This window comes from Oncorhynchus gorbuscha, linkage group LG15 (genome assembly GCF_021184085.1).
Source record: "Oncorhynchus gorbuscha isolate QuinsamMale2020 ecotype Even-year linkage group LG15, OgorEven_v1.0, whole genome shotgun sequence".
NCBI classification, from domain to species: domain Eukaryota; kingdom Metazoa; phylum Chordata; class Actinopteri; order Salmoniformes; family Salmonidae; genus Oncorhynchus; species Oncorhynchus gorbuscha.
The window spans coordinates 56,893,214-56,918,428 of record NC_060187.1 but is presented as its reverse complement, the minus strand read 5'-3'; the positions used below and the strand labels follow the sequence as shown (position 1 = coordinate 56,918,428).

Below are 25,215 nucleotides of genomic sequence, written 5' to 3'. Positions count from 1 at the left end.
TCATGGAACACAAAATAGTTCTACCTGGAACCAAAAATGGTTCCCCTATGGGGTAAAAGTGAACCATACAAAATGTGAGAAGTGCAAAATAATGACAGTAGTATGGAAAATGTTCGCTAGAGAAACCTTGAGAAATGTAATAATGTGTCCCTGAACAAAGGGGGGGTTAAAATCAAAAGTAGCAGTCAGTATCTGGTGTGGCCACCAGCTGCATTAAGTAATGCAGTACTTAATGTAGATCTCTTCCTCATGGACTGCACCAGAGTTGCCAGTTATTGCTGTGAGTTCCCGGATATTTCTGGGGGGAATGGCCCTAGCCCTCACCCCCCGATCTAACAGGTCCCAGGCGTGCTCAATGGGATTGAGATCCGGGCTTTTCGCTGGCCATGGCAGAACACTGACATTCCTGCCCTGCAGGAAATCATGCACAGAACGAGCAGTATGGCTGGTGGCATTGTCATGCTGGAGGGTCATGTCAGGATGAGCCTGCAGGAAGGGTACCACATGAGGGAGGAGGATGTCTTCCCTGTAACCACAGCGTTGAGATTGCCTGCAATGACAACAAGCTCAGTCCGATGATGCTGTGACACACTGCCCCAGGCCATGACGGACCCTCCACCTCCAAATCGATCCTGCTCCAGAGTACAGGCCTCAGTGTAATGCTCATTCCTTCGACGATAAACGCGAATCCGACCATCACCCCTGGTGAGACAACCGACCATCACCCCTGGTGAGACAACCGCGACTTGTCAGTGAAGAGCACTTTTGGCCAGTCCTGTCTGGTCCAGTGACGGTGGGTTTGTGCCCATAGGCGACGTAAGGCAGATCCTCACCAGATATCACAACAGGCCTACAAGACCTCAGTCCAGCCTCTCTCAGCTTATTGCAGACAGTCTGAGCACTGATAGAGGTATTGTGCATTCCTGGTGTAACTTGGGCAGTTGTTGTTGCCATCCTGTATCTGTCCCACAGGTGTAACGTTCGGATGTACCGATGCTGTGCAGGTGTTGTTACACGTGGTCTGCCACTGCGAGGACGGTCAGCTATCTGTCCTGTCTCCCTGTAGCGCTGTCTTAGGTGTCTCACTGTACGGACATGACAATTTATTGCCCTGCAGTCCTCATGCCTCCTTGCAGCATGCCTAAGGCACGTTCACATAGATGAGCAGGGACCCTGGACATCTTTCTTTTGGTGTTTTTCAGAGTCGGTAGAAAGGCCTCTTTAGTGTCCTAAGTTTTCATAACTGTGACCTTAATTGCCTACCGTCTGTCTTACCGACCGTTCCACAGGTGCATGTTCATTAATTGTTAATGGTTCATTGAACAAGCATGGGAAACAGTGTTTAAAACCTTTACAATGAAGATCTGTGAAGTTATTTGGATTTTTACAAATTATCTTTGAAAGACAGGTTCCTGAAAAAGGGACGTTTATTTCTATGCAATACAACATGAGTAAAAGTAACATATTACATATCGGAAAGTCACCTGTTTTTACCTTAACTTAGTGTTTGGGTGTGCATCGACTAATTAGTTCAGTGAGGTTTTGTAACAGGGGGAGGAGTGATGGTGGTTGAGGGGTCTGAGTGACTCTTAGTAACTGAGAGTGGACCTGAGCCATGACAGAGTCAGTCACTAAGGCATCAGGTTATACCAGACCACACCATCCAAATGATGTCTATGTTAGTTGTGCCAGTATAGGAGCATGGATGGCAGAGCCTAAAGTAACACTGAGGTTGATTGAATATATAGAGTACCCAGCTGATCAAATTGATTTGATGTATTACAACACTGGCATTTCACTAAACTGTTGACAGTATTTTCAATTTATTCATTTAATCAACAATTATATGGTTCAATTGAATTGAAAGCAAAGCTGTAAAAAGGTCACAGATCCCATTTTGAGCGTGTATCTGAAATGCACAAAGCACAGATCTCTGGCAAACCAAGTATCACAACTATTCATGACATGCACTTTTGGACACTTATTTTAGATGTGAACTTTTCTCTCATATTTGTTGTGGTTGTTTCACGTTTATAATATTTTATATCTTACTTTTAGGGTTTAATTAAGGGCTATACTCAGGTATAAGGTGGATGTAATATACTGTATCTCAAAAAAAACATAACTGTAGTCTAAGCAATAAAAAAAACAATAACTAATATTCTCAAACTACGTTGAGAAACGCGACACTTTTTCCAAAACATGTTTGTCACCCCACCAACATTTGTCATGTACCTCAGAAGGTGACTACAACAGGTATGTGTCTATATGGTTTGTTAAGAGCCTGCTAACAGCTACAAGCCAATTAAAGAGAGTGTGTTGTTTTCTCCAGGTTGTCCTGTGCTTTTAATTGGACTGTGAATGCGCACTAATCATGGCTGCTACAGGTGGGCCCCGGAGGACCAGAGTGAGGCCTCGGTTGGTAATTGAAGACAGATACACATTGACAGTCCGTACCTCTATCCAGAGTGTGCACGCAATAGTACTCGAGCACGGTAAATTCAAGCGAACATTTGTATCACCTCTCTCACCTTTGTGTGACTAGCGTGTGAGAGCATGCTCTTGCATTACAATGACGAACCATACGTTTTACGAGCGGTAAGAGCATCTGCCTTAACAATAGCTTTCAGGTTGCTCATAGTCATGTATGCTTGTACAGTGGCACTGTTATCAAACACTTACAATGATGGGTGCAGAGATTGATCGTTTCATTTATATATTTAACACAGGGGTAGAAATCAAAGAGGACCTTAATTTTTATTTTTTTACTAAAGATCGTAAGAACCAATCTACAAAAATACACTGTATGCATTACACAGACCACTTCTCTCTTGGAACACATATGGGTGGGTGTGTGTGTGTGTGTGTGTGTGTGTGTGTGTGTGTGTGTGTGTGTGTGTGTGTGTGTGTGTGTGTGTGTGTGTGTGTGTGTGTGTGTGTGTGTGTGTGTGTGTGTGTGTGTGTGTGTGTGTGTGAGACACACACTGGTGCAGGTTCAAATGGCTTCAGGCTGGTGGGTATGTTTCTGATTTCCTGAGCTGCCTGCCTGGCGAAGGTAGAGGCTTTGCATGCTGGGGTCACACCTGTAACGTATTTCACACCGAGATCTTTTTTGAGTGGCCACCTGGAGGAGGATATTCATGTTCACAGTGCATGAACACACAGACGTCCCTCCCAGGTGGAAACAGGTGTTTGTTTTTGTGTTCCTAGGGTTTGATACATAACGTATTAGAGATGTTTTAATTACCTTTTCTCACCTCTAAAAAAAAAAAAGGCCACAGAATAACACCCCCACATTAACTTGTAAATAGTTAATATAGAAAATGTAAGATAAGGCATTTCTCTATGACGATTGTATCCCACCTAGTCTCCCAATTACCCTCACCTCTAATATAGGCGACAACATGATATTTAGCTTAAAAGGGTTCAATATTGAAATTACCCAAAAAATGAAATGAGTGAATTGGCTTAAAGAGAATCCAAAACATCAAGTGGAACCTTATTATCACGGTAACAAACAAGAAAGAATAACGTAGGCCTTCCACAATACAATATAAGTGGGTTTCTGCTTCTTGTGGGAAAAACGAATGGTATTTTCAACCCCAAGATCTGGTTAGCTGGACTATGTTTTATTATGGTCAGCTTGGGGCATGTGAATGGAAAGATGGATTATATGAACGCTGTTTCGATCAGCCACAAACATGCTATAAAATACCAAGCACACCTGATGCGGCATTCAGTTCTGACAAGTATTAACAGATCTTACTAAAACAAAACACAGCAAAATGTGATTCTAAAATCAAGAATGTAAGATAAATAATGTAATCTAGATAGTGTTAATTACACGTGTTATTACTCCTCAAAATGAGCCATTTTAAAACTTACTGTACACCTACAATACATTGAGAAATGTGCAATATTTTCTGTTGATTTAAGATCATTTATTAATTATATGAATGAGTCATCTGTTTATGCATGCTGTACGTGTGTGTGGGGGGGAGACTAAACAGGTCAATTGCTCTGGGCATGCTTAGGCCTATATTCCAAAAGAATGACAGAGGTTTAAACTGGTAACACTAAATGTGATCATTATGCAATATTGTCCTCGGCTGTGTAAACAGAGGGACAAGTTCAGCTGATATGCTGGTACATTGTCTGGAGTACAGTAATCATGCGTAAGCTGTGGACAGTCAATGCAGACACGGGTCTAGTTACTGTCAACACAAACGTTAATATGATTACATTTTTAGTTAGCTCTAGTCTTGAGCACAGAGCGAAGAAACAAGTGAGTGTGTGTGTGTGTGTGTGTGTGTGCGAGAGAGCACGAGAATGAGGGAGGCATTTGATCTAGAGGGGTACAGCATTATTTTCTTGAGATAACCTATGTTGTTACACCAGCAATCTTCCCTCTACAAGTATTATCCCCATTTATTGGGACTTTCTATTGAATAAAGTAAAGCTAATCATTAAAACATTAAACAAGGAACTGTTCTCTCACAGAACAACATTTTAGTAATATCTAAATATATTCAGGTGAAATAAACTGTTCAAAAATATATTAAACTCAGTGTACTGTAGATTGTCACAGTTCTGGTAATTTGCCTTCAACATATATGCTTACATTGTTCATTTCAATGTACATACATTAGATTCTGTATTTTCATTGTTCCTTTCATTGTACATACATACATTTGATTTGTTTGAGAATTCCAGTGCATTCACATTAAGGCAAATCACAGTTTGCTGTCCAGTGAGGGTGGAGTCATCTCAACCACCACCTTTCCCACGTTTTTCCCAGCATACATGTAGTCCACAGCCCTAAAGACGGACTCCAGTCCCATGAAACGGCCCTCGGGGGCCATGTCCCCACAGTCCACTTCACACACCAGCTTCCCTTTAGCAAACATCTGCATCATGCTTCCCATCGCCTCCTTGTAGTCAGACAGGAAGTGAGGTAGGAAGAACCCCCTCACGCTAGCTGACTTCTCGAGCAGCTTCATGGGCAGAGTTCCTCCTTTAACAGCTGGGACCCCTGATGCCGTTTGGTACCCTGAGATGAATCCGATCACGATCAGCCTGCCCTTATTGGCCAGATTGTTGACCGCCATGTCAAAGATTCTGCCGCCTATGGACTCGTAGACTACGTCCAGGCCTTGTGGGTACTCTTTGCGCAGCGTGGCGCTCAGGTCCTCGGACGTGTAGTTGATGGGCCTGTCGCAGCCAATGGTCTTTAAGAATCCAGCCTTCTCATTGGAGGAGCAGGTGCCCACAACGTGGCAGCCGGCCTGTTTGGCGAACTGCACAGCAAACTGTCCTGTGCCGCCGGCAGCGGCCGTCACCAGCACCGTCTCGCCTTTCACCAGGTCGCCAAGCCGCTTCATGGCGATATAGGCCGTGGCACCACTTAACAGCAGGGTGAGGAACTCTGGCTTCACCGCGGGTACGGATACGGTCTTGATCATGGGTATCACCGTGTACTCTGCAAAGGCCCCATCGGCAAAGTAGGCCACGGTGTCGCCAATGGTGTAGCGGGCGCTGGCACTCAGGCCGAGTCCGACCACCTCGCCAATGCCCTCGAACCCGGCGTCAAACGGTGGCTTCACCGAAGGGTCGTAGCGGCCTGCTGAGTAGTTGATGTCCGAGGCATTGATTCCAACAAATCTGCATGGAATGGAACAGAGAAGGATAAATATGCGTGAATGACAGTTCAGAATGAGTAACAATTGTTACATAGAATTAAAATCAATTAACGTCGGTATAGGATACTTTAGTGATGTTCTTCCGTCGGAATTCTGATAATAACATGATAATATAGTCGGAATTTTGATAATAATATGATAGTAGCTCATGTTATAATAACATAAGAGGAGCACTTCAGAATGCCTACAGTCATGTCTGCGAAGGTCAAGATTTCACTTCCAATTTCACTTCCATTCTCTAGGAAATATCTGCGACATCGTTCGGGAAGGAAACATTGGTTTGTTTTGGCAATGATTCCATTTGTCTTGGGAATAAACACCCACCTTACACTGACAGGACGAGGTTGGTATCACAAAACACATTGCATGATGTCACGAGTCATTGTCTTGAGAGACACACAAGAACAAACTGCACTTTTAAATCTGGTATATTTCTTTGCCGCGACATGAAAAAATAAATACAACTGTTTTCATCTCAGTTGATGACATGGAGAGAGAGAAAAAAATCATTGTGTGAAAGAAATGTATAAATAAATTAGCAGACGCTCTTATCCAGAGCGAATTGTCTATCCTCCAGAAGAACCCTTGTTGGGACTCATCATTGTGCATGTCGTATTTGCATTTTTAGCACTTAAACGTAACAGCCCGGTTTAGTTACAAATAAATGGCTCCAATTAAATATAGGAAAACATCTAGGTTTGACTATACTTTCCAAATGGCTTTTGCAGCCCTTCTGAATTATTCCGTACCAATAAATATTTGAACCTGAATCTCTCATAATGGACCGACAGTACTGAAACACCATGCATTAAAGAAGAGCAAGTTCACAGGTCAAAACTCAAATTAACTGGGCTGATATTCTTAAAGATGCCTGATTTTAAAAATGTGCAACTTTGAATGCACAATAATCTCGGTCACTGAAACATGATATTAATGCATAACTCAATTTAAGCTCAAAATTTGTCAAGCAAATTCAGGTTAAATAATGCATAAGAGAAGGCCATATATGTGAAATTAAATGACCTTTGACTACAGTAGGCTGTTGTGCAACTGTCTTCCCACCTCAGAGAATTTAACCAAGCAGGCCTTATACAATACAAGGCCGACATTGGCCTAAATGCGGCATCACAGATATTTCTGCTAATTCCCAAGCTCTGCATTGAGACCAGAGAATTGGCCTTTCTGATGTAGTTATTAACAAATAAATAATAAGACATATCAAGAAAGATGCCTGAATAACTAGGCCCTTTAACTTCTTTTTTCAGTTGAAAGTGCTTGAGGCCTCGTGGTTAGCAGCATGACCACAGCTGATGAATAGCTAAATGTTGTAATTTTCCAGGCCAACTCATATGATGGAGATTCATTACAGACAACAAACAAAGAATTGTTAAAAAAGAAAGAAAGTATAAGGGCATAGGCCTACATTAAAATATAGAACAATTTGTGATGCCATACAGTTTCGGGAGGCGGAGAGGGCAAATCACATAACCCACCACTGCATCAACAGTTCTTTCATTTTCCCAAGATGAGAGAGATATTATTTCTCCATGGAAAATGGTACTTACAATTCAATGTTCCACATTTTCAAATTATAAATGATATACAAGACAATACATTTTTATTTATTCTCTAGGTTACGCACACAAAACAAACCCGTGAAAAAGTTTTAGGCGACATATGACAATTTGTTAAAAGCTATTTGATCTTTAGATTATGCTAGTATGTCCTTGGTCTCAACCATAACGCAAGACACTGCCTTTATTTCACTGATCAACTACGCTCTAATAGGCTACACCAGCATTTGAATATATCCTTGATTTAAATTGTAGTAAATAACCGGTTAGATTAAGTAGCCTACATTCCTCTGTTACAGTAACCTGTTAATGTAATCAACGTTTGAAAATATCTTGCTTTGAATCAGACAGACATATATTGAGTCTTACGCATTGGTTTTTATGCAGCGGAAAATGATGATCCTGCCGCAGCCCCAAATGCCATGCAAAGCTGTTTCTCCATCTCCTCATCTATTCGTGCGAGTCTATCCCCCCCAATGACTTTCTGTTTGCAGGTTCGTGACGTAAGGAGACAGGACAGAGCGAGATGGATTGATAGACAAATGTAGGGGCGGAACTTGGATACATTTCTCACGTATTTTGCTCGCTCCTGAAATGGTCGCAAGTAAGCTACTAATATCGATGGGGAAGGATAAGGCTATTCGAACCGAGGTAAGAGACCCTTTCATAACTTGAAAACAATACCAAATATTTTAGCAAAGATATTGGCTCCAAAATGTGCCAAATATTGGAATAGTCTATCCATAGGGTACAGGCTACGCACCCGCGGAAAATGTGAACCTTCTGTATCCAATTTCTAACCAAAACTTACCGATTTCTGACAAGCAAGTCCCCGTCGCCAGGTGTCGGGACTGGAACAGTTTGCAAGGCAACGGCGTCTCTGAAATTCTGGCTAAGCTTCGTTACGACCAGCTTTTTCATGGAGCTCGGTATCGAGGAACCTTTAAAATCCATGAAGTGCGTGGAGTATGACAAATCTATAATGAAGCGGCGCGATACGAAATGAACTCTAGAAAGTGCATCGGTTCCTCTGCACTCCCCGCCGATTACCGAAAACACCCTCTTACCGTTTCTCAACAAGAAAGAGGTGGACATTGCACCAGGGAGGGATTATGTGACAAAGTTCACGGGCACTGGCTGTGCATTGATATCAATATGCTTATCGTTAGCCTATGCTAGGCTTTCTTCACGTAGCAGGGTAGGCCACGCCAATGCAATGATGCATTGCAATTAAAACAATATTACCAGCGCAGTTTTTGTCGCATAAGATCGACACGCAATAGCGTGCTTTTGGAATGTTTGCCTTGATGATAACTAGGCTATAGCACGGCGCAACCTTGTAGCAGCTGTCACTGTAGCGGCTTGTATTCTTTGGAGTCCCTCCTCTTCCTGGACATGACACACTTCCTAGTGAAGGTGAAACAAATCAATCGTAGTCTCAAAAATATCCTCGACGATTGTACACAAAAATCCAAAGAATTGCCAATACAGCCAGTGCCAACCACAAGCCTTCAAGGTATTAACAAGCACGGTCAAAAAGGCTATTATCGGCAGGATATATTTTCTCCTCAAGCATGCGTAAATTATGGCGCTCTCACATTAGGAAACTTCAGTCCGAATGTTCCAAAAATATGCAAGTCCAAAGCATTGCCATGTTGGGTTTGACATAGGATAGCATTATGTCAGGCAAAATAAAGTTGGTTGTGAGTTTATTTCATATGATGATGATGATGATGAGCTAATTGTAGTAATATAGCCTAGCACAGTTGGTAGAGCATGGTGCTTGTAACGCCAGGATAGTGGGTTCGATTCCCGGGACCACCCATACGTTTAATGTATGCACACATGACTGTAAGTCGCTTTGGATAAAAGCGTCTGCTAAATGGCATATATTAGTAACAGTGTTGTAATAATTGACTAATTGCCATAATAACATTCCGCATGAAGTTTATGGATCAATATTTCAAAGCAACATTTTGATATTAGCCTACTGATGCAAGCATTCCTTTGTCAAGTCATTTCAATTTTAATCAGAGGAAAAACAAGACAATTAAGAAGATTGACAGGTGGGTTCTACTGTCAGGGTGACGCTTGTAGCGCGAGGGGAGGAGTAAAAATGAAGCAGGAAAAGCCACTCGATGCGTCTGTCTATCAGTTGAGACTGTCTGAAACGCTTCTCGATTCCCTGCGTTTTCATTTTTTTCCTCGGAGGAGCAGACGAGACCTCGGTTCACTCCCTGGAGTTTACAGAAGAACAATTCTCTCCGCGAGGGTGGATGCCTGCACCTTGTTTGTTTCTCTTTAGTCGCAGGCTCCTCACCACGTCAACCACCTGCACATTCCTTGATCGGCGGCTGATAATAATTATTTTCACGACTAGAAATGTAAGTAGAATCCCTAACTTTACCACCCCGGCTCAAACTAGAGAGGGGAGAAAAGTATCCGCTGACGGGGAGGCTTGATCCGACTAGGTGGCGTGGTGACGGACTGACATTAACCATCTAATGCCTGTCTATTTTCTCTCAATTCTGCTTTGTTTCAGATCTGAGCTTGAAGCGCAGCCTTCCACGGAAATACATTTCAAAGGTGTTCGCTCCCACTGGACTTATTTGTTTATCTTCAGAGTTTATTTATTTTGGAGTGAAGGCGATACAAAGTAGCCCCAACACCGCCATATAGCCCCCCTATGGCAGCAGGGGAGTGACTGAAACTTGGCTTCGATGTCTGCCTCTTTTTCTGACACACAGAGATGAGGAAAGATGTTATTTGATAGACATGTTCTCAGCCGGCGCAATTCGTGCATCGTTTTGATATCACAGAAACCCTTTTTTTTCGTTTGTCCTTTATCTTCAGTCATTTGTTTCTATTCGTAGGCCTAAAGGACATATTTAGTTACATTGTGGCCGTTTCAGGTTGTCTGGCATAAGCCCACAATTACAATAGAAACAAACCATTCTAATAGAAAAAACTGTTGACAGTTATTTCCCGAAAAAAAAGGTTCGGGATGGTTTTTCTCCACTGACAGACTTATTGTTTTGAATCCTGCATGAAAAGTACCGTGGAACGTGACGGTCACTATGCCGAGGAGAAAGCAGCAAGAGCCCAGGCGATCAGCAGGTAAGCACCGGCGCGCACACACGCATTCATTTTCACCATCGCTTACTAAATGGAGATCAAATGTTGGACTTTTTAATTTTAATTCACTAAATGTTTTATTTTTCCCTCTTACATTTTTCCTGTTATGCATATGTAATAGCCTGAAAATACGTTTTTACCTTCAACACATCTTCATTAGTTGACCAGTATTATTTTCTATTTTGCCATATGATTTCAGTAGACCACGGTACGTTTTGTAGTGACACGATAGGCCTAATGTGTTAACTTGCCAGAAAAGTCGACTACTTAGGTAGCTAGATAAACGAAACGTTAGAGACAAGAGTTTCTATTGGGGTCCATTGCAGTGTTAAAGAGCGAGTAATAATGAATAATTGACTCCGAAAGAGGGGGAGAAAAAACTGGCCAGAGCCGGTTTTCTTTCTTTTCGGTTTTATTAGAGGATTGCCATCATTGATTTGATGCGTGATTGATCGCCTGTCATGTGGCAGCCTTTGATCTATTCATCCCTGATAAACATCAATACATCTCTCCATGGAGACACGCATGCTCCTTACGAATCTAGCCACTCAAAGGACAAACCCGGTTGTCTTAAAAAAAAGGAAGGAAAAAAGTTTTCAAAAGGAGGGAAATCCTTATCTCTTTATTGTTTTCCAGAGAAAATACTAGAGGGAAGAAAGAGAAAGAAAGGAAATGGAAGAGGTAGGGGGGTGGAAGTGTTTTGAGGATCACATAAATGACTAAATCCTAATTAATTAGGGTACCTGAATTAGCCTACCAACAGTAGCCCCCCCCCTGGTCTGGGTTAAAGACACGGAGGTTTGCACTTCTTATCCAAATGCACACCCTCCTCTCATCCTACAGAACACTTTACCAATGCAGTCCATGTCTACATCCACAGGACTGTAGTATTTACTATCTAACAACCACGATAAACCAGATGTCGAAACACAAGGTTGAGGTCTAGTGATTTTGATTTCGACTCTCGTCTCTTTTTCAAGCCGCTTTAAACAAATGTAAATGAGTGACAGGGATTTCCACCTCTGTGCTAATGAGGTGCAGCCTTTGAAGTCGGGCACTAACAAGTGGAGTGAACAAAAGACAGTTCTAGAATTTTAAAGAGGTTCTGAAATATGAGGTGTAAAGCGGACCGAACAGGAGGGCCCGGGCAGCGAAGACTTTGAACTCGGCAGGTTTATCATTTTAAATAGGCGCCAAATGACGGGGAGTCAGTCTGGATTGACTGGGAAGAGTATTCAACTAGTACTTCTCTCTACAGTTCATACGCTTCTGACACACAGTGTTGACTAGCCATCTTATGCTTTATACTCACTGTTGAGTAGCATCTGATTCGTCTCTTGTCTTGTATCACATAAAAAAAAAAAAAAGAAGCTGGGTAGCAGGCTATAGGATCGCATGTAGGCTGTTCCCAACAGATCAGGTCTTACATGAAAACATGCCATCACCTTGACCCCTCAACATGGTCCTATTGATCTGCTTGCCTGTCATTGACCGGCTTATACATTACGGCCTTTAATGGTCAATCACAACTTGGCAGACGGGAGGGAGTGTTACCGTTCTGTCATGACCATGACCATTTGTTGGAGACAACAGCACCCTCCAACCCTCCCCTTTAACACAAATACAGACACACGCTCAACTAAAGCATGATGGTCCAGTGTTTCAATGCTAGCTAGGAGCTACTGAACCATGCCTGCTACTCTGTAGCCTATAAGGAAATGGAGAGGGAGAGTCGAGGTAGTATCGCCATGGTAGTACCATGGTAATAGAGGTTTAGAGAATGAGCACTGGAGCGATCATCGGGGAAAAGAGGTTGTTGTGAGTTATATTTTCACTGAGAGGGTTGACGCCAGGTGCAACCAAAACAAATGTGGATACCCAGGGGTACAGGACTGGACATTATAGAGGATGGCTGAACGGAGCACCACGAGGAGACATGTCTGGACACATTTTTATTTGTATTTATTTTTCACTAGTGTCAGGGGTTAGAATAGAGCGACATTTAATATGGGGCCTTTTACGTTCTGTGTGGGTTTGTTTGTGTGTGTGTGTGTGAGAACGTTTAACGGTTGTAAATGGGGCCATAGCCGTACAAAAGGCCTTTCCCTGATATACAGTATACGTAGTGTCACGGGAAAACCATAATATCTACTCCTCTTATTTCAGATATCCTGTCATTTAAGGTTAAGATGAGCTACGGTTTGTATCCTACAGAGTATTTAAGGCAGTTGGTAAGAGTGTCTATATGTGTTACTTTATTTGAGGTCTCATTTTGTCCTTGAATATCAGTATCAGTTGATGGTGATGTAAAAAAGAAAGAGAGAAGAGTGACGTTGTCTTTCATTAAATTGGAAGGTTGTGTGTCTCAGCCAGTCAGAGCTAGTAGTCTGGGGAGAAAAACATCTCTTTCCCAGGGATAGAGGCTTCTTCATTATCCGAGAGAAAAGGTAAGGTTGCTTCTCTGGGCTTCATTAGAGAAGGCCCCTAATTATCTGTAAACCTGATGGATTTGTGACAGGCCCTAACGATTAATGCTGACAAATTCAGTAAGGTGTCAAGTCCGCATCTGCCTTGATGTAATCAAGTTGATATTATACAGTCCCCATAGCCCCTAGTGCAGTATCAACTCAATTTGCTCGTGCAGGTGACAAATGGACTTTGCTACCTGACTAATCATGTCGGAGGAGACAATGCCTCTTAATGACCTCCCTAATCCTCCGCCTTTAACGACGCAATAAAGGCCAGACGCACCGAACCAAAATCAGCTGCGTCGTCACATGGAGGCTACACTTCTGTATCAAACGGCGGGGCAATGTTTATGTTTCCCTTTTCATATAGTCTAATAACCGTCATACTCCTGCAATTGTCTTTCTTAATATCCCATATGATTGTTACTGTGCGTAAGAAGAAAAATTGTTGTTTTGAGAAGGTTTATAATGCGGGAAATGTAGCTAAGTTTTCCAGAACATTTTTTGGGTGGGGCCTATTATTATTGTTTTTGTACAAAATTTGGTCAGTGTAAAATGAAATGAAAATAGTACGTTAATATGTTTATGCAACATAATTCTATTATGCAAAGTATAGCTTTTATTTGATGGTACATTTGATGGTACATTGTGTAAATGTTTTGAAGCAGCACAGTGAGGGAGACACACACACACACACAACACCTTTTCACGTCTTCATGTCTAAACCACGTACAGCCCTAGTCTTAATGTGTGGAAAATCTATCTCTCCCGCTCTTGTGTTTAGGGGCCATTCTAGAAACCTGGTATAAAAAAAAATCCCCCAGTATATTTGGAGTGGGTTAAGAAGCCCAGTGCCCTGGGATAAATGGTTTAGCATGCCCCGGGGTCGCTAAGATTACACAACGACCTTTGTGCTCTAACTTGACGATGCTGTTACGTGATATTCTGCCCTCGAAATAATCAGCATGCCGAGATTTATGTGGCCCACTCTTAAATCAACGGCCTGAGGAGGACCGTCTTACACGAGGTGAATTTCTCCATTTTTATTTCCCTGTAGTTGTCTGCCAAAAATATATTTTGGGAGTAATCTGAAAACGATATTAATCTGGAAGCCCGGACAACATAAAGATTTGTTTTTGGAGGTGCGTGCAAATGTAGTGAACAATTTAGTCAAGGTCAAGGAAATGTTAAGCGATTCAATATTTCACACGCTTTTTCTCTGAAGTCGACCGAGACATCAACGTTTTGTCGTCGTTAGAATTGTGTGTTTTCGCCCACATCTAACGTTTCTAAGGAAATGTGAATAGAACATTTGTGAGTGCAAAGATATATCTAAATGCCTCTTTAATAGGAACATGTGTGTGCTGTTGTGTGTGTGTTTTGGTGGAATAAATGCTGATGCTAGAGTGCTACAAGAGTAGTCGTTGTAGCACTCTAGTGTCTCCCTTCTGTTGGGCCCTGCGTTTAGAGTATGTGAGAGGGCAGTACATTGACACTCTGTTTACCATATGAGTAACACAAGGACTCCAAGCTAACTAGGACACACAAACGTCACATACGTATCACTAATGTACAGTGATATACAGTAGGGGGGGGGGGTTTCTGTGCTCTGTGTGTGTGTGTAACAGTTCCCTGAGTGTGTGTTTGGCGGTCAGGCTCTCTTCTCTCTGCTTTACCAGAGGTTACTTTAATTGGAGCGCCTGTGTCGTTAGCAGGTGGCATCGATTTCTTTCGTCGATAGCCAGTTTTGCTCTTCTGCCACCCTCTGAGACTAATAGTTAAATTTGCATCTGGGAATTGAGCCAGTCAAAGGTCAAACATGCTCAGCTCTTTTTTTTTTTTAATGCCTTCAGTCGCCCAACCTCTACTGCCATATCTGGAGTTGTGTGTGTGTGTGTGTGTGTGTGTGTGTGTGTGTGTGTGTGTGTGTGTGTGTGTGTGTGTGTGTGTGTGTGTGTGTGTGTGTGTGTGTGTGTGTGTGTGTGTGTGTGTGTGTGTGTGTGTGTGTGTGTGTGTGTGTGTTTAGTAGTCACAACTATATTTCAGATATAAGGCATATGAGAGTAGGTGACTTTGGGAATATTTTTTTGTAAGTGTTTTACGCCATACAATCATACATATATTTTTTTGTACGCATCCAGTACTGTATGTGTGAAGCTAAGGATACATTTCATATAATGTTTAAGCTCGTCTTATCTTTCTCTTTCTTTCTCATTCTTTCACTAAGCTGCCCTCGGGGCACGAAGCTACCATCAGAAGAGGGTCGCCCTCTCTGCACTGTAGACACAAACACACACACACACACTGTGGCACGGTGGGAGGTCATAATGGGGGTGGCTTAGTATGATGGGAAATCGTATCATTAAAGCAGCCAGATGTGCTTTGTGGCTCGGGAGCAAAATGTCTCCGTTGTGGGACAGAAACGAAAAGAAACGTCAAACATAGAGAAGAAGGCAACCCTCTGGGATTGGATTCACTAGTCCAGTCCTCTCGGTTTGCTTGGTCACCGTTATTATAGTTTTAACTACTTTTTATTTGATTTTGCATGAAAGTATTGTAGCCATGTTATTTGTATGGACTTTGAATTGGATTGAGAACGAGAGTAAATGCAGCGCAGTAACTGTACTAATGAATATTTAAGTGAGTTTGTGTTTTCCTTTGATGTTAAAGTCACGTTTTGTTACATACGTTATTCCGTAGATAGTGTTTAATGCCGAGTAGGCTTATTGTATTCCGTATAGTAGTTACAGCGGGTCCAGGTGGTTTTTAACAGCAAATTATTGTACAATTGTTGTCGCTTTATTCGGTTCATAATTTGAGAGAAGTCAATAACATGAAAATGCAGTTAAGTAAAGTATTCTATTTCCAGTGAGTACATTTGTTCTCTTGATCAGCGGTAGTGTTCCTCCTCGAGAGGCTTGGCAGTGCTATGGGAAGCCTGTACCAGCCAAATTGAACATGTTTCTGCCATCAATAAAAGATGAGCAATTACAGAATATTTTGTCTAATAAGTATTTGAATTTCTCGGCGCAGAAAAACATGTAGCTTACCCACTCATTACATCAGTTAGCAGGGGACGAGCACGGAGAACGGGAGGCACGTGCTTTGATGCCAACAAACAAACAGACAAACGAGATGGGCCTACTACAGAGGAGCCGATCCCTACCCAGGGACACCCTCGCGCTCATCCTCCTCCCTCTTTCTGTTTCTCTCACGTCCATCTTATCTCTCTCCCCCTGTCTTTCTTGCCCCCTCCCTCTTCCTAACGTGTATCCCTCACACTCCCCCCCCCTATCTTACTAGTTCAAATACCTCTCTCTCATTGTGTCTTCTACTCTTTTCCCAACATCAAAGCTCTCCGAAACCTCTGAATAGGAACATGCGTGTGCTGTTGTGTGTGTGTGTGTTTTGATGGAATACATGCTGATACCAAAGGTAGTCGTGTAGCACTGGTGTCTCCCTTCTGTTGGGCCCTGCGTTTAGAGTATGTGAGAGGGCAGTACTCAAACCCACTTTACAAAAAAATACTTTTAAAAACAAAGCCGTATGTAGATCGGTGGCAAAACGCAGGGGAGCGAAAGAACGAAAGAAAAGGGGGTGAGGAGGAGAGGAAAGAAGAAGAGGGGGTAGCTACTAGCTAGGCAGGCAGCAACAGGGCTGGAGGGGGGCAGTTCCACAGGACGGGTATTAAAGCTGACAGATGAACGGGACGATGGACAAATTCTCCTGCAGCAGCTGTGACTGCCGCCATTATCCTGACAGGTGTCAATTAAGAATTACTGCCGGGTGGAGTGGGCCAGGGCGACCCCTCCTCTCTCGCCCAGCTGTCGGCTTGTGAAAGAAATAACACTGTACCCATGTCACGTTGGTTAGGCCCCCTAGCAGTAGACCCCCGAATACAAGGGGCGGCGTCGAGCGCGCCAATCGATAGTGCTGTATTTGTAATTATTGCGCCCTTCGGTCCGTGGAGGGCTGTGGCGCCCGATGGGTGATGTTAGCCAGAGATAAGGACTTCCCATGATCCTCCTCTTCACCAGACCACACCAAGGTAGTTGGGAGAGGGGTGTGTTGAGGAATATGTGTCGGGCCGGGTGGCCTCTATCCTGTGTGGAGTACCTGTGAGGCCAAAGTCAGACTGGCAAACCTTCCCTCTGACAGACGACCAAACCGCCTCGCCATCTATTTCATTGACCCCCCCCCCCCCCTCTCTCCCACCACCCCCTCTCTCTATTTCAGGACAGGCTAATCTCACAGTCGCACACATTGTAAAGTGGCTAGCTCTGTTCAATGAGTGAGAAAATGAACACTTGTCATTGGCAGTCGTAGAGGCTTACTTCCTCCCTAAATGATGCTTTAACTCACATCTAACACACACCCCACTGCTCGTCCCAATCCATTTCACTATGGTGTGTGTGTGTGTGTGTGTGTGTGTGCGTGTGCGTGTGCGTGTGCGTGTGCGTGTGCGTGTGCGTGTGCGTGTGCGTGTGTGTGTGTGTGTGTGTAGAAAAAAGAAAGTAAAAGAAACAGATTTTCTCCCAACTGTTGGCAGGAGTTTAGTTGAGTGTGAGTGTACAGTAGTTGGATGTTTGAAAGGCAGGTAGGGAGGAAGTCATTCTGAGACCCATACTGCTTCCACCACATCATTACTGAGGGCGTTGCTGGGAGTTGTAGGAAATGATGTCATCGGCATGACTGGTAAAATGCCCTCTTCACTGACTATGCTCAGCTCTTGCAGTAGGGGTTGCAGAGAAGTGTGTCGTTTGTCATTGGGATAGTTTAGCTGGAGGTGTGTGTGTGTGTGTGTGTGTGTGTGTGTGTGTGTGTGTGTGTGTGTGTGTGTGTGTGTGTGTGTGTGTGTGTGTGTGTGTGTGTGTGTGTGTGTGTGTGTGTGTGTGTGTGTGTGTGTGTGTGTGTGTGTTTGCCTGCGTGCGTGAGAGGAGAACATAGATAAAAGTGAGAGCTGAACAGTATGACTGTAGGTGTGTGTATGTGTGTGTGTGTGTGTTTGCCTGCGTGCGTGAGAGGAGAACATAGATAAAAGTGGGAGCTGAACAGTATGACTGTAGGTGTGTGTGTGTGTGTGTGTGTGTGTGTGTGTGTGTGTGTGTGTGTGTGTGTGTGTGTGTGTGTGTGTGTGTGTGTGTGTGTGTGTGTGTGTGTGTGTGTGTGTGTGTGTGTGTGTGTGTGTGTGTGTGTGTGTGTGTTTGCCTGCGTGCGTGCGTGCGTGAGAGGAGAACATAGATACAAGTGGGAGCTGAACAGTATGACTGTAGGTGTGTGTGTGTGTGTGTTTGCCTGCGTGCGTGAGAGGAGAACATAGATACAAGTGGGAGCTGAACAGTATGACTGTAGGTGTGTGTGTGTGTGTTTGCCTGCGTGCGTGAGAGGAGAACATAGATACAAGTGGGAGCTGAAAAGTATGACTGTAGGTGTGTGAATGTCATTTTGTATTGTACCACATCTACTACATTCTGAATGATTGTTTTTCCAACGGAAATACATTTGATCACAACACAGTCTCATACACTTTCGTTGAGAGAGTGAGTATGTATCACATGCATATTACATAGTATTATCAAACCAGTTAAACACCTAGTATGGGATATAGAATATTAATATGCTAAAACCATTTATAAACAGCCTTCATGGAATAGACAATCGGTGACAGAAGAGAAGTATTAGAAGAGAGCTGAGAACTCTGGGAATATTCAGTTATGGAGATTTACATGCTCACGTGGGAGTTGTTTCTTAGGAAATTCCTCCCTAGAAATCATTTGCCATTAAAAAAAAAATAACTGGGAAAGAGACGATACTATCAGTGTTATTTTTCCATTCTGTAGTATTTGCATATCTCGTTGTTTTAAATAAGGCTTCCCTCCAAGTGCTAGCTTTTTATAGCCCCTGTGCTTCACCTTTTCCTACTCAGGCCTCCCCCCCCCGCCATTTCTCACACTGGCCCCAGACTGCTCCAAGCTATTATCAAACTTGCGTTTTATTCCATATTCCATCCCCATGCAAATCGGATGTGCTCTCTTATCACCCCCCTCCCCAAACGGTTGTGTGTAATCAAAGTAAGCGGCAGAGCTAAAGGGAAGCAGCGCTTCGCGCCGAGATGGATGGTGGGATTAAATATTAACCGGATGCGGCTGACTTAAGGCAGTGTTTTACATAGCAGCTCACGTCGCGGCGGTCTGCCATGCATTGATCCCCTCGCCCGGCGCCGTTACCCGTTTGGCAGCAGAGTCACATATATATATTTTTTTACCATCATCTTTTCCAGCGGCCAGCCTAGGCAGGGGAGGGTGCGAGGTACAACCCCCCCCTCCCCCGCCTCCTGCTCTTAAAGGGGTAGGTGAGATGGATGATAGCAATTTGAAATGTTGTTTGTGTGTGTGATCATGGAGATTGTTTTATTATTACCACAGTATAACCACTGGGATGATTCATTGAGGCAAACACACAGCGTACGGAGGCTCAGTGAGCAGAGGTACCGGGAACCACAGAAATAGAATTACTAGACGGGATGAAGCCCCACAAACTAAGGCACTTTGACTCAAATCAGTCTATTTCTATTGCTAGGACTTTCAGCAACGCTGGGCCAATTACAGTGGGGCAAAAAAGTATTTAGTCAGCCACCAATTGTGCAAGTTCTCCCACTTAAAAAGATGAGAGAGGCCGGTAATTTTCATCATAGGTACACTTCAACTATGACAGACAAAATTAGGGGAAAAAATCAGAAAATCACATTGTAGGATTTTTTATTAATTTATTTTCAAATTAGGGTGGAAAATAAGTATATGGTCATCTACAAACAAGCAAGATTTCTGGCTCACAGACCTGTAACTTCTTCTTTAAGAGGCTCCTTTGTCCTCCACTCGTTACCTGTATTAATGGCACCTGTTTGAATTTGTTATCAGTATAAAAGACACCTGTCCACAACCTCAAACAGTCACACTCCAAACCCCACTATGGCCAAGACCAAAGAGCTGTCAAAGGACACCAGAAACAAAATTGTAGACCTGCACCAGGCTGGGAAGACTGAATCTGCAATAGGTAAGCAGCTTAGTTTGAAGAAATCAACTGTGGGAGCAATTATTGGGAAATGGAAGACATACAAGACCACTGATAATCTCCCTCGATCTGGGGCTTCACGCAAGATCTCACCCTGTGGGGTCAAAATGATCACAAGAACGGTGAGCAAAAATCCCAGAACCACACGGGGGGACCTAGTGAATGACCTGCAGAGAGCTGGGACCAAAATAACAAAGCCTACCATCAGTAACACACTACGCCGCCAGGGACTCAAATCCTGCAGTGCCAGACGTGTCCCCCTGCTTAAGCCAGTAAATGTCCAAGCCCGTCTGAAGTTTGCTAGAGAGCATTTGGATGATCCAGAAGAAGATTGGGAGAATGTCATATGGTCAGATAAAACCAAAATGTAACTTTTTGGTAAAAACTCAACTTGTCATGTTTGGAGGACAAAGAATGCTGAGTTGCATCCAAAGAACACCATACCTACTGTGAAGCATGGGGGTGGAAACATCATGCCTTTGGGCTGTTTTTCTGCAAAGGGACCAGGACGACTGATCCGTGTAAAGGAAAGAATGAATGGGGCCATGTTTCGTGAGATTTTGAGTGAAAACCTCCTTCCATACCTATCAGCAAGGGCATTGAAGATGAAACGTGGCTGGGTCTTTCAGCATGACAATGATCCCAAACACACCGCCCGGGCAACGAAGGAGTGGCTTCGTAAGAAGCATTTCAAGGTCCCGGAGTCTCCAGATCTCAACCCCATAGAAAATCTTTGGAGGGAGTTGAAAGTCCGTGTTTCCCAGCAACAGCCCCAAAACATCACTGCTCTAGAGGAGATCTGCATGGAGGAATGGGCCAAAATACCAGCAACAGTGTGTGAAAACCTTGTGAAGACTTACAGAAAATGTTTGACCTCTGTCATTGCCAACAAATGGTATATAACAAAGTATTGAGATAAACTTTTGTTATTGAGCAAATACTTATTTTCCACCATAATTTGCAAATAAATTAATTAAAAATCCTACAATGTGATTTTCTGGATTTTTCTTCTTCTAATTTTGTCTGTCATAGTTGAAGTGTACCTATGATGAAAATTACAGGCCTCTCTCATCTTTTTAAGTGGGAGAACTTGCACAATTGGTGGCTGACTAAATACTTTTTTGCCCCACTGTATGTGTATTTAGGGTTCTGCTTAGCCTCCCATGATCAACCGAGGAGTCCAACACTGTGGACTGTGTCGTTTCGCGACCTGCCCCTCTACAGTCGCTTATATACGTACTCTGAACTGTGCGACTAGCATACACTGGCCTTTTTGTTTAATTTTTTTTCTCTATTTCCTTTCCCCACCACTTCCTCTTCTGTAATTAAAAGTGAACCCCCCCCAAAAAAACAACTAAACAAAAACAAAATGTTAACAATGGCCTCAGTGTGTTTGTAACCGCAACACACTGGACGTATGAATGACGTTATGCTAGCTAAAGGCAACAGTGTTTGTAGGGTCGGTCAGTGTTGGTGCCTCATGGTAAAACAGGCGATATGTGGCGGGTCACACAGGCATGCTATGCTGTTAGCAGTGCTGCTACGGGTGTGTGGGGTCAGTTTCAGTAGTGTTGCTCAGGAATTGTTTTTGTGTGCTTAGGCATTGTTTGATTCTCTCTCTTCCTCTGTGTGTGTGTGTGTGTGTGTCTCACGCTCTCTGTGTGTGTGCGCGCACCTGTGTGTGTGTGTGTGTGTGTGTGTGTGTGTGTGTGTGTGTGTGTGTGTGTGTGTGTGTGTGTGTGTGTGTGTGTGTGTGTGTGTGTGTGTGTGTGTGTGTGTGTGTGTGTGTGTGTGTGTGTGTGTGTTTGAAGGCCCTCGGGTATTTATAAATGCAGTGTCGGTCCTGTGGTGGAGAGTTGCAGCCCCGTAGTCACTGAAGGAGGAGGTCAAACATGGCAAGGGGCTCATCACTCAGCCCTAATGATGCCTTGTTTTCCCGCCCCTCTCCCTGCTAGCACCCAGCCAGAGTGCACATCTGACGGGGTCATCCGTTGGTCACGACCCCCAAGGTGGCCGCCTGGGCCCTCTCACTAGACGACTCTTGTTTTTGTTTGCCCTCTATCTCTCTCTATCTCTCTCTCTCTCTCTGTCTCTGTCTCTCTTTCTCTCTGTCTGTGTGTGTGCTGTAACTATCTATTCTCTCTCTCTCTCTCTCTCTCTCTCTCTCTCTCTCTCTCTCTCTCTCTCTCTCTCTCTCTCTCTCTCTCTCTCTCTCTCTCTCTCTCTCTCTTGCTCTCTCTCTCTCTCTCTCTCTCTCTCTCTCTCTCTCTCTCTCTCTCTCTCTCTCTCTCTCTCTCTCTCTCTATCTCTCTCTCTCTCTCTCTGTGTGTGTGTGTGCTTTAAACTATCTATTCTCCCTCTCTCTGTGTGTGTGCTTTAGACTATCTATTCTCTCTCTCCCTCCCCCCTCAGTCAAAGTAGCTGGTCCCCATAGCAACACATTGTGAACTCTTTTAATGTTGTAGTGGTTCAGTGGACCAATAATGTGTGGAATCCGTGTTGATGAATACCCTGTGTTGGTGCCTGTAATCTGGTCCTCTCCTATTCCTCATTCCTGACATTTCTGACAAGACACACTAACTGATCTCTTATCAGTCTCTCCTCACTCTACCTCATCATTCAGGAAGGACGTCAAAGGATCCCTCTGCATTATGTGGCTGTCTTTTTTTCCAGTCAACCACATGGTTGGATGGTATGTCCTGAACTACTGATCCTGAATCAGTCAATATTTTACGTTTATTCCCACCCACTTTTTTTCTGTACCGACTTTTGGTCGCATGACGATTGAGAGGGGACATTCAAACATTTCCTCTGTCACAGCTGATTCAAACTATGGGGTTTGTTGGCTGTCAAATCTCCTGAGAACTGATAACAGGTCAGCCGTTAGAGCGAGAGAGAGATAGAGAGGGAGATAGGGAGGGAGGGAGGGAGGGAGGGAGAGAGAGAGAGTTGCCTCACATGCTGCTGTGTGGGCGGCGTACGCAGTCGAAGGGTCAGTGGGGTGCTGTGATAGGCTAATCTAACAGGCAGGGAGGGTCGGCCATGTCTCACAGAGCTCTTAATTGGCTGTGCTCGATTTCTCTACGAAATGTCATCTCATCACCCCCCCCCCCCCAAACTATTTTGGAGTGTGATCGTCAAACAGATATACAGAGCTATTAGTTATTGCATGCGGTGTATATTCATTCTGTGGGATCATGTTCATTACAGCGTTGTCCTTTTCAAAGACAGATGCATGACAGATGACCCAGTAGGGAGACAGTCATCCTGAATAACCGGAATGTGCCAAGGCCCCGCTATGTTCATACCTTGTTTACTTCCTCACTGTCATAAATCTTCGATTCACCTCAGACACTGCAGTGCCCTTCCTCGAGTTACTAGATTAGTACATCATTATAAGCTGTGTCATTGTGTGAGTGAGAACCAAACCAGGCCCCAAGCTAGCTGTCTCTGAGTATGCCTGTGTCAGGGAAAGAGAGAGGGGAGAAGAGCAGGGGGGGGGGGAGAGAAAAGGAGGCGGCTTACTGGGCTAAAGAACCTAAATCCTCATAAAAAAAAGAACATGCACTCGGCCCAGGACAAGAGAGAGGTAGAGAGAGAGAGGAGGGAAAGAAGTTGATTTCCTTTTTCAGCAGAGCCATACATCACAGGGCCTCCCAGCTGCAGTGTCACGGGCTGACAGAATGACATGTGTCATTTATCAAAGGGGCCAGGCCGGGGCCTTGGGAAACGTGCACCACAAAGCCTGAGAGAGTTCATTCCAACGCTTCCCCCCCTTCCCCCTCTACGTCTCCACTCCGCCCCCGCCGTTCTCTCTCTTTCCTCACCCCTTCGCTCTCCTCGCTTCGCCTGGTGCCAAAAAAAGGCCCTGTAATGTTTTCTGTCTTCCCAACACCAACACTGCACTACACACACACACACACACACACACACACACACACACACACACACACACACACACACACACACACACACACACACACACACACACACACACACACACACACACACACACACACACACACACACACACACACACACACACACACAGGGGTCCTGCCTGTACACAGATGTGGAGTGTGTGTGTCTCACTGTAACTCCTCAGGGGGCTGTTGTTGTTCAAGGCTTAGATTACTGTTACTAGTGCTAAGCATGGTTTGGCCCTGCCTGCCCCCCTTCCTCCCACATCATTCTTCGCTGTAGTCACTAACATACTACTTACTACTTATGTTACTTTTGTTTTTTTTGTCTCTTGTTCTGGTCTACAACATCGTCTCCCAGTATCTCGTTTTGGTATGTGTTTGTTTAGGTCCGTGTGTGTGTGTTTCTGTGCGTCCGCGTGTTTACGCCTGTGTGTGTGTTGGTTGTGTGTCACTCGTTACCTGCTGTTGCCGGAGTTGTTTGACAGAGTTATTATCTCCTACCCAGGTTGTCATCCCCCAGTGAGGTCCTTGGGGTTAGCAGCACTACCAAACGCCTCACCCCTACCCCCCTTCTACCCCCACCGGCCTCCCCAACAGGGTTAGAACACCATCACCAGGCGCCTCCTGAATCAATAAACACACTCACCCTGGTGTGGCGGGGACACGGAGCACCTAACTGGGCTTAGGTGTCTGCTCTCTCTCTCTCTCTCTCTCTCCTCTCTCCCATCTTTCTGTTATTTATGTATCTCTCTCCTCTCTCCCATCTTTCTGTTATTTATGTATCTCTCTCTCTCTCCTATCTTTCTGTTATTTATGCATCTTTCTGTTATTTAATCTCTCTCTCTTTCCTCTCTTTCTGTTATTTATGTATCTCTCTCTCTCCTATCTTTCTGTTATTTATGCTTATCTTTCTGTTATTTATGTATCTCTCAATCTTTGTCTGCTCTCTCTCTCTCTTTCTCTCTCTCTCTCTCTCTCTCTCTCTCTCTCTCTCTCTCTCTCTCTCTTGCATCTCTCTCTCTCTCTCTCTCTCCCATCTTTCTGTTATTTATGTATCTCTCTCCTCTCTCCCATCTTTCTGTTATTTATGTATCTCTCTCTCTCTCCTATCTTTCTGTTATTTATGTATCTCTCTCTCTCCTATCTTTCTGTTATTTATGTATCTATCTTTCTGTTATTTATGTATCTCTCTCTCTCTCCTATCTTTCTGTTATTTATGTATCTCTCTCTCTCTCCTATCTTTCTGTTATTTATGTATCTCTCTCTCTCTCCTATCTTTCTGTTATTTATGTATCTCTCTCTCTCTCCTATCTTTCTGTTATTTATGTATCTCTCTCTCTCATCT

The 25,215-nt window shown here is 43.9% G+C and overlaps 2 protein-coding genes across 3 annotated transcripts in view; one reads left to right on the top strand and one right to left on the bottom strand.

Moving 5' to 3' along the window:
• Positions 1-2,687: 2,687 nt before the first annotated feature.
• On the bottom strand, positions 2,688-8,670 carry LOC123997548 (prostaglandin reductase 3-like). Its single transcript, XM_046301907.1, has 2 exons — positions 8,085-8,670; positions 2,688-5,661 (listed from the first exon to the last, which is right to left on the bottom strand). Exons 1-2 carry the CDS (start codon positions 8,366-8,368, stop codon positions 4,734-4,736), a joined length of 1,212 nt encoding a protein of 403 aa, XP_046157863.1. The 5' UTR covers positions 8,369-8,670; the 3' UTR covers positions 2,688-4,733.
• The window catches only part of LOC123997547 (teashirt homolog 1-like), a 43,798-nt gene continuing 26,362 nt past the window's right edge, over positions 7,780-25,215 (top strand). Inside the window, exons 1-2 of one of the 2 annotated variants that reach the window (XM_046301906.1) lie at positions 7,780-7,924; positions 9,816-10,390. In XM_046301906.1, coding sequence (XP_046157862.1) covers positions 10,351-10,390 — 40 coding nt within the window. In that variant the 5' untranslated portion in view covers positions 7,780-7,924; positions 9,816-10,350. Of the gene's footprint in view, positions 7,925-9,422; positions 9,658-9,815; positions 10,391-25,215 lie in introns of those variants that run through there. The other variant, XM_046301905.1, reaches the window with a different exon arrangement.